This window comes from Schistocerca cancellata, chromosome 2 (assembly GCF_023864275.1).
Source record: "Schistocerca cancellata isolate TAMUIC-IGC-003103 chromosome 2, iqSchCanc2.1, whole genome shotgun sequence".
NCBI classification, from domain to species: Eukaryota; Metazoa; Arthropoda; class Insecta; order Orthoptera; family Acrididae; genus Schistocerca; species Schistocerca cancellata.
In genome coordinates, this window is record NC_064627.1 from 210017257 (window position 1) to 210031310 (window position 14054).

Consider the following 14054-nt stretch of genomic DNA (forward strand, 5'->3'; position numbering starts at 1 on the left):
ATATTCCATACAATGGAATCGATTTCCCACCAAATTCTCTAAATAAATAAATAAACTACATTCCATCTCATAAACAGCTAAAATAAATTATATTCCGCACATTGGCTTGTCTAACAGATGTCGTTGAAGCAATATTCCATACAACGCCATCAATATACCTTCAAATCAACTGAGCTTTCTTCCCTCCAGTTGACAGGTGGGTGAGGGGTGGAGAAGGGAGTGATGGAGGGGAAAGAGGGCTGGAATATTTACTATAGGGGGAGGCATAATTAATTGATCAATTTAATTAATTAGTCAATTAATATGATACCAATGGTGTGCTTGTATTGGCGAGGGGATTTCCCAGAGGGGTTGAGGAGGAGGAAAAGGTGTAGGAGTGAGGGGTGGGGATTTCTCAGAAGAACGAATTGTCCTCAGTGCGTCATAGATCAGCCCCAGGGTGTCACAAATCAGTTAACAGAACAACTGGTTAAGGGGATATGGAAGGGGAGGAGTTACACAAAAAACCACTTAGCAGAACATTAGGTTAACGTCATAAATCAATCAGCTGTTACAATTTTACTAATTTACACATCAATTTGATATCAAAAGTGCACCATAATGAAAGGTGCCCAACTACCGATGTAACCCTTAACATCACCTGTTCAATCGGTATTTACTACTTCTGGTGTCTCACGTGGGAGCAATCTCTTCCAACATGACTCTAAATTTTACACATGTTGATGCATTTGTTTCTTCACTAGTTAGTCCACTCCAATCTGCAGCACACAGATTTAATAGGGCGTAATTAACCTGTGGTCTAGGGGTAGCATTTTTTATTAGTAAACAAAACATCCTCAGTCCCAGGTTCAAATACCACCACTGCTTAAATTCTAATTAATAATCAGTATTGAAGGCCCATGACATCCGGCATAAGAAGTTACCCTCATTCTGCCAAAGGCTTTGTCAAGAGGAGAGAGGAGGGGACAGAGGTTCAGGGCACTCTCCTGTCCTTGGGGTGGGAAACTGCCCTGAAGGCGGAAGAATCTTCAATGATCAATCTTATTAGGATGCAAAAGGCAATGGAAACCACTGCACTAAAGACACATAATGTGTATCCACGGGACATGTCTCCTGTAATTGAAGAAAATGACATAATGATCCCTCCATTGGCTAAAGATTCCGGAATAGTCCCTCATTTGGATCTCCAGCAGGGGACTGTCAAGTGAAAGGTGGCCATGACAAAAAGACTGAATAATCAACGAAAGGATAAGTTCTCTGAGTCAGTGCATGCAATGTCACAATCTTGTACATGGTAGGGAAACTAGAAAATCTGAAAAGGGAAATGCAAAGGCTGAATCTAGATATAGTAGGGGCAAGTAAAGTGAAATGGAAAAAAGACGAAGATTTCTGGTCAGATGAGTATAGGGTAATATCAACAGCAGCATAAAAAAGGATAATTGGAGTAGGATTCTTTATAAACAGGAAGGTAGGGAATGTTACGGTAAACAGGACAGTGATAGTGTAGTTCTTATCAGAATCGACAGCAAACCAACAGCGCCAATGATAAATCAGTTATACATGCCAACTTTGCAAGCTGAAGATGAAGAAATAGAGAAAGTATATGAGGATATTGGAAGGGTAACATAGTATGTAAAGGGATATGGAAATCTAATAGTCATAGGGGACTGGAAAGCAACTGTATGGGAAGGAATAGAAGAAAAGTTGCAGGAGAATATGTGCTTGGGACAAGGAATGAGAGACGAGAAAGATTATTTGAGTTCCATAATAAACTTCAACTAATACTACCGAATACTCTGTTCAAGAATCACAAGACGAGGAGGTATACTTGGAAAAAGTCAGGTTATACGGAAAGATTTCAGTTAGATTACATCATGGTCAGACAGAGACACCCAAATCACATACTGGATCTAAGAGATACCCATGAGCATATATAGACTCAGATCACAATATAGACTCCTGGAAATTGAAATAAGAACACCGTGAATTCATTGTCCCAGGAAGGGGAAACTTCATTGACACATTCCTGGGGTCAGATACATCACATGATCACACTGACAGAACCACAGGCACATAGACACAGGCAACAGAGCATGCACAATGTCGGCACTAGTACAGTGTATATCCACCTTTCGCAGCAATGCAGGCTGCTATTCTCCCATGGAGACGATCGTAGAGATGCTGGATGTAGTCCTGTGGAACGGCTTGCCATGCCATTTCCACCTGGCGCCTCAGTTGGACCAGCGTTCGTGCTGGACGTGCAGACCGCGTGAGACGACGCTTCATCCAGTCCCAAACATGCTCAATGGGGGACAGATCCGGAGATCTTTCTGGCCAGGGTAGTTGACTTACACCTACTAGAGCACGTTGGGTGGCACGGAATACATGCGGACGTGCATTGTCCTGTTGGAACAGCAAGTTCCCTTGCCGGTCTAGGAATGGTAGAACGATGGGTTCGATGGCGGTTTGGATGTACCGTGCACTATTCAGTGTCCCCTCGACGATCACCAGTGGTGTACGGCCAGTGTAGGAGATCGCTCCCCACACCATGATGCCGGGTGTTGGCCCTGTGTGCCTCGGTCGTATGCAGTCCTGATTGTGACGCTCACCTGCACGGCGCCAAACACGCATACGACCATCATTGGCACCAAGGCAGAAGCGACTCTCATCGCTGAAGACGACACGTCTCCATTCGTCCCTCCATTCACGCCTGTCGCGACACCACTGGAGGCGGGCTGCACGATGTTGGGGCGTGAGCGGAAGACGGCCTAACGGTGTGCGGGACCGTAGCCCAGCTTCATGGAGACGGTTGCGAATGGTCCTCGCCGATACCCCAGGAGCAACAGTGTCCCTAATTTGCTGGGAAGTGGCGGTGCGGTCCCCTACGGCACTGCGTAGGATCCTACGGTCTTGGCGTGCATCCGTGCGTCGCTGCGGTCCGGTCCCAGGTCGACGGGCACGTGCACCTTCCGCCGACCACTGGCGACAACATCTTTGTACTGTGGAGACCTCACGCCCCACGTGTTGAGCAATTCGGCGGTACGTCCACCCGGCCTCCCGCATGCCCACTATACGCCCTCGCTCAGAGTCCGTCAACTGCACATACGGTTGACGTCCACGCTGTCGCGGCATGCTACCAGTGTTAAAGACTGCGATGGAGCTCCGTATGCCACGGCAAACTGGCTGACACTGACGGCGGCGGTGCACAAATGCTGCGCAGCTAGCGCCATTCGACGGCCAACACCACGGTTCCTGGTGTGTCCGCTGTGCCGTGCGTGTGATCATTGCTTGTACAGCCCTCTCGCAGTGTCCGGAGCAAGTATGGTGGGTCTGACACACCGGTGTCAATGTGTTCTTTTTTCCATTTCCAGGAGTGTAGAAGTGAGGAAGAGTAGGCTGAAGTTTAAGATACTTGAAGTTCTCTAAGGCTATAGATACAGCATTAAGGAATAGCTCAGTAGGCAGTACTGTTGAAAAGGAATGAACATCTCTAAAAAGGGCAATCATAGAAGTCAGAAACAAAAACATAGGTACAAAGAAGGTAACTGTGAAGAAACTAAGAGTAACAGAAGAAGCGCTTAAGTTGATCGATGAAAGGAAAAAGCACAAAAATATTCTGGATGACTCAGGAATACAGATATACAAATCGCTCAGAAATGAAATAAATAGGGTGTGCAGGGAAGCTAAGACGAAATGCAAAGAAATGGAAAACGAAATGACTGTTGAAAGGACAGACTCAGCATACAGGAAAGCCAAAACTACCATCGGTGACATCAAAAGCAAGGATCACATCATTAAGAGTGCAACATGAATTCCACTGTTAAAGGCAGAGGAGAAAGTGGATAGGTGGAAAGAATACATTTAAAGCCTCTATGAGGGGGAATATTAGTCTAATGTGGTACAAGAGGAAACAGGAGTTGATTTAGTAGAGATAGGTGATCCAATATTATTAAAGCCAGGTCAGCCAAGAGCACTAATGCGCTGCTTCCTGGACTCAGGTAGGCGCGCTGGCCCCAGATCGAATTCGCCTGGCGGTTACCAACTAAGGCTGGTGAGCTGGCCAGCCTGGATGTGGTTTTTAGCCGGTTTTCCACATCCCACTGGGTGAATACTGGTGTGCTCCCCACATCCTGCCTCCGTTACAGGACTCGCTGACATCTGAAAACGTTCGAAGTATTCCATCGATTGCGCTAGACGCCAACAGCTGCAGTACACCAATACATACACAATAAACGAAGACGACATATATAAGATTAGGTCTGGCTGTGAGTCGTGCATGGAAAGGAAAGCGGTTAACGTGACTACTCATGTAAAGCTGGAAGTTTGGATTCGAGTCGCATGCTGGCACAAATTTTCACTGTTATTCTTCTCTTATTCAGCTGATGGTTGTTTGTATTCACAACCTTGAATACATTCCATGTAAATGATAACGGCTGTAGTCGCCACAGTGCCTGACGTGCATGCATGTCCGAAGCAACATTGTTCTTGTTAACAACAGAGCACTGCTGTATCATAAAACTGGAAAAGATGTCAATCATGTAAATTGAGGCACACATTTCTTGTTACTATCAGTAGCTACAAACCTGTGCTGACACATCACATCTCTCGTCGGAAACAATAATCAAAAATTCTACTCTTTTTCTGTGCTCCCTCTGGTGGTATTTGCATTGACTGCAAGAATGGTGTACAATACCATAACTAGGAGAGGTATCAAAAGGGTGTAGCGGCAGCACTGAAATCTTTCCACTCTAGAATCTTCTACCACGTGAAGAGCATTAAAGCCAAATGTATAGCAAAGGCAAGTCCCAGGTGCTGACAAAAATGGGACATACAAAACTACTTGTCCTGATTCTGATAAATTTTATATTAGCCAATCAGGTAAAGATGTAGCAACTTGGCTGGTAGAGCATAAAAACAGCTGAAGATCGTTGAATGATGAGTCGACGTTACCTGAGCATGTACTGATAAGATCACAGCTGCCACTGAGAGTCCCATGGCACTTAGCAAAATAAGGCCACAAACTCAGTCTATTGGAAGGCCTGGAAATCAACAAGTATGTGGCCCACAATTCTGATTTAATATTCAATGACAGAACCCAGCTCAGTACTCTCCTCCTCTAAACATCTCTTAATTCTCTCAGTTTTCCGTTCCATCTCACGCTGCCTGGCCTTTTCTACTCGTCCAGTTTCCTGTATTTATTTCTATTTTATTGTGATTGTTTGTGTGCTTTATAAATTCTGTTGTTACAGTTTCCCAATTTATCTTTAACTGTTTCTGTCTCACTTTCCATATGTAATCCTCTTCAAGCTATTTTTTATTAGCCTTGTCAAGTAATAACGTTATTGGGACTGTTAATTTAATGTAAATTGTATACATGCAGACTAAAGTGACGAATGAAAATTTGTACTAAGGCCGGAATTCGAACCTGGGTTTCTATGCTTTTAGAGTTAAGAGCATATACCAAGCGGGCTAGGGAACGAATGGGAGTTTGGTAGAGGAGCGAGGCTTGCTAGGGTAGTCCTTGCAGCTGCGCAAACCACTATGCCAGGGTGGCGTAATTGTTATCACATCTACCTAGTGAGCATGAGAACTGCGTTTGAATCCCAGTCATGGTAGAAATTATCGTCCGTTACGTCTGTCTGCACATATACATCACAGATGTATGAGACTGGAAAAAAAAATTCTTTGGCACCATGGAGTTTCATTTCATTAATGTAAATTGTTACATAGGCAGTGATCTGGAGTTTAGTGTTAATGTTTTTCCTCGTTTTCTCCCTTTACATCTATTTACTGTTCAACCTTTTACCTTCTTAACTGCGTTACCACCGCACTGTGAAAAAAATAATCCTTTAAAACATACACAATATTGTGTTTTTCATGTGTTATTTTGTACTCCTAGGAAACAACGAGCATCAGTTACCGTAACAGGCCGCTGATTAGGGTGAATGTTCCATTTCTCAGTTTTCGTTTTTCTAAATGTTTTTCATATGAGTGACGACGATCGTTGGTTATTTCTTGCGGCTGCGAATTTCGCCGTGTTCATAACATCGTCGTTGTAGCAACACGATCAAGCCACATTCACAGTAACGGAAGGAGAGTTTATTAACAAAACACACGAACGACATCTACAGCTGAGACTTGCAAATAAAAACATTGAAGACGTCAATTACGCAACACGTAACATCACACTTAAAAGCTTTTTACTGTTGGTTCTCGCTGCTCACTACACAGCAAACCTCTTACCTTACAACCTTAACCAATCGCAACGCGCTACGGGTCAGTCTGTCACCACAACACACCTGGCCACCTACCAAGTGGATTAGGGACCGACAAGAACCACCCTGGTTTAATAACAAAATTCGGAAAATGCCGAGGAAGCAGCGAATGCTGCACTTGGTTCAAAAAGGGAAACGCAACTGACGCCAGGCAAAAGCAGAAATCCGTGTGTCTATAAGAAGACACAAGAAGCACACAACTTCCACCTCCATACAACAGCAGATCTTGACTAGACCTGGAGAAAACTGTGGCCGTACACAAAATCAATAACTGAGTAGAAGGCTTCTATCCAGCCGGCCACCGACCAGTCCAGTCTGGTGTGACAATAGAAGGCAGTAATAGGAAAAGTAGTTTTAAATTTCGCGGTTAAAAAGCAATTCACGCGAGAAGATAGTACAGACATCATCGTCCGACTGTCGCACAGACTCCCGTATAAAAAACAACGTAATAGCCATCTCTATTATACAGAAGCAACGGAAAAAGCTGAAAACGTATAAGGCGCCAGGTCCGTAAGGAATCCGTGTTCTGTGTTACGGAGAGTACTCTTTGCCACTGGTCCATTACTTAGGTTGTATAGCCTCTCGCCCAGAGCGAAGTCCCAAGTGAGTGGAAAAATGCGCAGGTGACTCCCGTGTACAAGAAGGGCAAAAGAACGGGTCCGAAACGCTACAGACCAATATCATTAAAGTAGCTTCGCTGGATAATTGATGAACATATTCTGAGTTCAAAAGAATGAATTAGTTTTGCACAGAAAAGTTTCTGTCCGCAAATCAGCAGAGATATAGAAAGCATCGCTCGTGCAAAATTCAGCTTGTCCTTTGCTCGTACGATAACCTGTGAATCATGGACGAAAGGCAACAGGCTAATTCTATTTTCCTAGCTTTACAGAATGCATTGCAGATTGTGACCTATTATGGACTTAACAAAGGTTCGAGAACATGGAATAGGTTCTCAGATATGTGACTGACTCGATGAGTTTTAAGTAATACTACCTAGTAGCCGGCCGAAGTGGCCGTGCGGTTAAAGGCGCTGCAGTCTGGAACCGCAAGACCGCTACGGTCGCAGGTTCGAATCCTGCCTCGGGCATGGATGTTTGTGATGTCCTTACGTTAGTTAGGTTTAACTAGTTCTAAGTTCTAGGGGACTAATGACCTCAGCAGTTGAGTCCCATAGTGCTCAGAGCCATTTGAACTACCTAGCAGGTTGCCTCAGAGAGATGTCATCGGGAGTACGCCAGGGACGAGTGACGGGACAGATCTTATTCTCTACATGTCGATAAACGATGTAACGCTTAGGGCGACTGTTTACTGACGACACTGTAGTGTAAGGAATAATATTTTCGTTTATGTGTTAGAGGCTACAGGATAAGTTGAAGATAATTTCAATTTGGTGTTATGAATGATACCTTGCTCAAAAAATGCCTGTTAATGTGGATGAGTAGGAACAACAACCCTGTAATATTCGGACACAGTATTAGGGTTGTGCTGCTTGACAATGGCCCGGCTATTATATAAGCTGTAACAGGTATATACACGGTACCTTAATATGTTCACAAAACATTTGGTTTTTTCATCTTTGTGTGGAACAGTCTTTCCACAGACACATAAGAAACTTCACGACCTGAAGCTTTCTGCATGGGTACACCGCACTACTAAGGGGACTACGCCTGTCAATATAAACTAACCGTTTTGCATCCAGACGTTCATACTTAACACCAGACCTGCTGTCCAGGAGAAATAAGGGCATTCACGATTTGCTCTTGGATCATATACTTGAAGGTGCTATCCAACCTTATAACGTATGATTTGTATTGACTATAATTTTTAGTGTGCAGTGACAAAATACTGATGTAATGTTCAGTGCGCCGTCCTCAGCCACCAGTAGAAATATCTGCACATCCACCCGTTATACTCACTATATCTACGTGTAGCGTTGCAAAATAATATGAAATGAAACGAGCATATGGTGTAGCGCAGTGTCGATTGAAATTTTTTGGGAGGATTCGAATGAAAAGTTAGCTCGTATGTGAAGGAGACCACGACCACAATTCTTGTGCGACCAATTATTGAATAGTGCTCCAGTATTTGGGATCCCAAGCATGTCCCATTAAAGAAAGATGTAGAAGCAACTCCGAGGCGGTCTACTTGATTTGTCACCATAGGTTCGAGCAACACGCCAGTATCACGGCGATGCTTCGTTAAAGTAAATGGGAATCCATCGACGGAAGACGATGTTCATTTCGGTAAACACTACTGAGAAAAGTGGAAGACAGCCATTTTTGGCTGACTTCCAAACGCTTCTGCTGCTGCCAACGTACGTTTAACGATGGGCCACGAAGGTAAGGAAAATTAGCGCTCGTACAGAGGCACGGAGACAGTCGTTTTCTCCTCTCTGCATTTGAGAGAGGAACACAAAATGGAAATACTGGTGATAGTACAAGGTACCATCCGTCATACACCGTACAGCGGTTTGCGGATAATGTATGTAGATGCAGAATTACACATTTAAAAAGAAAAAAGAGAGAGAGAGAGAAAGCTTCGACTCGAGACGGATTCGTTGGTTTCGCAGTCTCACAAACAAACTATCATCTACAAAATGTCATCTATCAATCAACCCTAGACCGCGAGCTACACTGTAGTTTGTCATCACAACCTAATATTATTTAATCTCTAACTAGAGAAGGGTTTCACAAATGTAAATGTATAAGCCACTCGCAACGTTACGGAAAGTTTTAGTTTCTTTGTTTGCCGACGTGACATCGCGCGTTTTGAATCTCTGTGAATATATCGACAAGTTCCAACGCTACTTTTTACAGTGTTACAGTCTTACAGTCGGGGTTTTTTAGCTGCAGGAGTTGTTAATACACTTTGGAAAAAACGACAGCTGTTTGTGGGAACGGTTCATCAAATGCCGACCACAGGTGTAGCGAACAGTCAATTGCCAGCCAGGGAGCCTCGTTAGCAGGAATACTCTCTCTTCCGTGCGCTGTAGTCGACTGACGTGTTTCGATGTTTGTTTAGGTGTAGCGTCCCAATACTACGGCGCAGTTGTCTGAAAATAAAAAATTAAACTTTTAACTCGAGGGAAGATTTGAACCAAGGACCTCTCGTCCCGCAGCTGCTCACGCTAACGACGGGACCACGGCGCTCCTGAGCTCAAATTATCCTTGATGTTGTCTATCTTGCACATGGACTACTGAGTTTGTATATTTTGCTTATTTTTTCATAGTTCCACACAACTTCTTCCTGTTTTCTATAAACACCAATCATCATCATCCTGTTTTCTCGATTGATCTCTGTTGTTTATCAACGCCTATCCACTGTGCCAACTTATAACTAAATCTGAGAGAGAGAGAGGGGGTGCGATGGGGAGGTTCCCTTGTAAGCTACCAAGTCAATCCAGTGAACGTAATTCCACCTTTTTCAGGTCTTATTTTAAGGTTTTCTATTCTCTATTGTAGTATTTGAGGATGGTCTTTGAAGACCGAAAACCAATTACGACTGTACCATAAAAAAGTAGAAAGAAACAATACCTTATCGGTCCACATCAACTGATTTTTCTTTAGCACTGAAAACCTTAGTACTTCTATTAAAGCTAGGTAAACAATGCTAGAAACATAAGCATTGGCGCAGTTTTTGAAAATGTACGGTTTCCAGTTGGTGCGCCGAGGCTGCTGGTTAATTAATTACCTTGATCATGTCGATCCTCTTGTCGAGGCCGACGACCTTGAGCCCCTTCTCGAGCAGCGCCCGTGCGGTGGCGGCGCCGATGCCGGAGTTGGCGCCCGTCACCAGGGCAACACGACCTGCGTACCGCTCCATCCTGACAGCAAGTGGCGCGGCGCAGCCCCTAACGCGGCGGATCTTTGCCTTCAGTGGGCAGGGTGCCCGCGTAGAGTCCGGCAGGGCAGCTCGTTATCGCCCAATCGCAGTCCATATTCCTCTCCGCCGGGGCGCAAACAGATCTGTTTGTCCGATGGACGCTTTCAGTGAAACGATGCGGACAGGTGCATTACTGTCCAGCAAGTTTCATCCTTAACGAGTAGCTTCTAAAACCTGGAAAAAGAACAAGTGCGCTTTTGGTTTTATTCACAACGACATTCGACCTGACCGCAACTATAAATAAATAAATAAATACGTATTTGTCCTAAACATAACGCGGGCGGAGCAAACTGGACTTTCGAAATGAAGGCACCATTCTACGAGGGGCGTTCAATGAGCAATGTAATACATTTTTTTCCTTTGTCAGTTTCGGTTCAAAACATCAAGAATTTGTTGAGGGTTATTGTAGAATATTCCCGCTTCACCTACTATAGTTCCACGAAGTTCCGATATGGGACGACGTTATACGTAGGGTTCAAAGTGTCATCTCTAACGGAGGTGCATTCCAAGGAGAGCGCTGTCGTTATGTTTCTTTTGGAGGAAAACCAGAGCTTCCAAGATATTCGTAAGCGCTTGCAGACCGTCTACAGAAGACTGGCAGTAAACAAAAGTACAAACCTGACCGAAGTCCCACCTGCTGGTTCGGTGCCAGTGGATGTGACTCATGCAGTGCTGAAACGAGCCGACATTCTCATTCGACGAATCACAGTCAAACACCTCGCTGCACAACTGAACATATCTGTTGTTAGTGTGGGCACCTTGTTGCCTTTCCTCATGGTGCAACGATCAACTCTGAAGTTTATTGCCGGCCAGGGTGGTCGAGCGGTTCTAGGCGCTACACTTTGGAACCGCGCGACCGCTACGGTTGCAGGTTCGAATCCTGCCTCGGGCATGGATGTGTGTGATGTCCTTATGTTAGTTAGGTTTAAGTAGTTCTAAGTTCTATGGGACTAATGACCTCAGAGGTTAGGTCCCATAGTGCTCAGAGCCATTTGAACCAATTTTTTGAAGTTTATTGTGCTGTCCTCTGGAAACTGAAGGAACGACTTCAAAGTTTTATTGCCACAAAAGTACAAACGACTTTCTCCTTGTCCATGACAACACGAAACGTCATACAAATCTGCGCACACAAGAGCAACTCACAAAACTTCACTAAACTCTTCTTCCTCATCCACTCTAAAGCATGGATCTCGCACTTTCCGAGTACCATCTGTTTGGTCGAATGAAGAATGCTCTCCGCAGGAAGCAGTAAGTGGATGATTGAGAGATGAATGATGCTGCAAAACGTTGGCTCCGATGTTGATCTGTAGGTGATACCATGCGGACACACAGACCCTCCCAGTAGGATCACGTAGGGCCCTTGCATTGGATGGAGATTATGGTGAGTAATAGGATTTTTTATCCAAAAGAGAGGGAAACAGCTTGATGTGCTGGAATGCTAAAGAAAACTAAACTGTCTTCAGAAATATGTGTTGCATTACATACTTAACGTTTCTCGTATTATTATCTCCTTTGAAACAGCTTTAGCCACTGGTCCATACAGCCAAGTACTAAATGTTAAACACGAAACAAATTTATGTACAGGGTGTCCCAGGAGGAATGCTCAGTTTTCAGGGATATGACAGGAACGACCATTTGAAGGGAAGAACTTTATATGAACAAACGCCCTATTCTGAATGGTTTCTGAGATAGAACTGTTTAATGTACAGTACTATTCTGCTTATGTGATAGTCAGTAAAATGTTGGGTTTACACGTGGACACTTATACAGCAGTTTGTGAACGTTACAACATGATCTTTACGGAGTATCAACTGATACGGAGCATCAGTTACGTATTTTAACAGACTGACGTTAAGCGTTATCGTACTCGTCACATTAAAAGTGTTGTACAGTTGACAATAAATTATAGGATATCTCAACGTCGGTTTCGTCATACATCTGCACTCTTCGGAGGACATGTTGAGTTGGTTGTCCGAATGCCTATCAACGTTCTCTAATGGGCGCAGCAGTGACCATGAAGCGACGAAGCAGTTCATCTCTCGTATTCACCCTTGGTTTGTACGCCTCACACCTCATCTAACCTCAAAAACAAAGATAAATCGCAATATCCCTGAATCTTGACCATTCATTCTTTTAAAAATAATCTCTTTATGGTTTTTGTCTTCCTCTGCTTCGTCTTCTTCTTCCTTATCGTTTCGTGTTCCTCTGTAGGTGGCACTATAAAAATATTTGGTGGTAAGTTCCTACGGGACCAAAGTGCTGAGATCATTGGTAGCTAGGCTTACACACTACTTAATCTAACCTAAACTAATTTACTCTAAGGACAACACACACACATTCCCGAGGGAGAAGTCGAACCTCCGACGTGGGGAGCAGCGCGAACTGTGGCAAGGCGCCCAAGACCGCGCGGGTACCCCGCTCGGCTCGGCACTATAATTCGGGTTTTGGCAGCGTTTGTGATTTCTGTCGCGTGCTCGTGACATTTATTTTAAATAGTGAATATTATAGTGCTTACGCTAGAAAAATAGTGGCACAGAGCATTTACAAACGTTTTTCTGATCTTAAATGCGCATATGATTTTCCGTCGTAAATGTAACTTACCCTTTGTTTCTACACCTCTAATAACCAAGAAGTGAACCTATGATATGAAAAGAATGCTTTCGTAATCTGTTTAAATCCTCTTTCACTGTAACTCCGAATTCAATGCTTGTTTTCTTATTGCTACAGATTCTCACTCGTTGCATTTTTAACTTTCAAATCATATGCACACCATTTTTATGTTCACGTTTGCAAAAAACTTAGCAACATTTTCTTTGTTAGCCCACTAATTTGTGGCTCCTCAAGGCCCGTGCAGCGAATGTTGCTTCGCATGCACCTCCGCAACAGGCGCCTGGATCATGCAACCATGCTGACAGCTGTTGATTGGAGACGGAGGCTGGAATTTGCACACCAAAACCGCAACTGAACGTCAGCAGAATGGCGACAGGCGGTCTTTTCATGTGAATCATGTTTTATGCTTCTTCGTACAAATGGTGGTTGGCCCTGCAACAATCGTCGGAAGTGTACAGGACGATGCGTCATAGTCTGGTGAATGTTTTCGTGGCATTCTTTGGGTAACATTATTTTCAAACCCCAAATGGAGCAACACAAGTATGCATCTATCCTCGGGGCCACGTCCACTCCTGCTTGCAGTTTGATTCTTCCTCGGAGCAACTGCGTCTACAGCAGGTAAATGCTGTATCCCCATGGTCACCAAACTCCCCGTATTTAAGCCAATCAAAATCTGTGGGACTGCTTCAATCGGGCTGTTCGCACTGTGTATATTCAACGGAAGAACATAGAGCAGCTGGTCACGGCACGGGAGTCGGCATGGCTCCACATCCTTGTCGATACCTTCCACAGAACCACTGACTCTCTGCCTGCACGTTTGCGCCACAAAAGGTGGTTATTCAGCTTTCTGAAAGGTGGTCACATAAATGTGAATGGATCGTCTATAGTCGTAAATATAAAGCCTATGCAAACTGTGTCATTCAGATTAGACTTTACCATAACATTATAAAATTAAAGGACAAGGTAATAAGTGTAAACATTAATTACTGTGAAAGATACCTTTTACAATAACTAATTTACAGATCTGACAGTTCAAAGAAATTAGAACTTCATGGAGTGAGAAGTAATGAATTTTTCCTTCGTGTAGTATTTTCGCCCCTTCTTTCTCTTTTCCCGAGCGAGGTAGCGCAGTGGTTAGCACACTGGACTCGCATTTTGGAGGATGCCGACTCAAACCCCTGTCCGGCCATCCAGATTTAGGTTTCCGTGCTCTTCCTAAATCTTTCCAGGCAAATGTCGGGATGGTTCCTTTGAAATGGTTCCTTCACCATTCTTAAGAGAATCCCA

At 44.1% G+C, this 14054-nt stretch overlaps 1 protein-coding gene across 1 annotated transcript in view; it reads right to left on the reverse strand.

The window, feature by feature from the left end:
• LOC126152490 (dehydrogenase/reductase SDR family member 11-like) overlaps positions 1-10097 on the reverse strand; it is a 77422-nt gene extending 67325 nt beyond the window's left edge. The window contains exon 1 of the mRNA XM_049916009.1: positions 9966-10097. Within this exon, the coding sequence (XP_049771966.1) occupies positions 9966-10097 (132 nt within the window). The remainder of the gene's footprint in view (positions 1-9965) is intronic.
• Positions 10098-14054: the final 3957 nt, after the last annotated feature.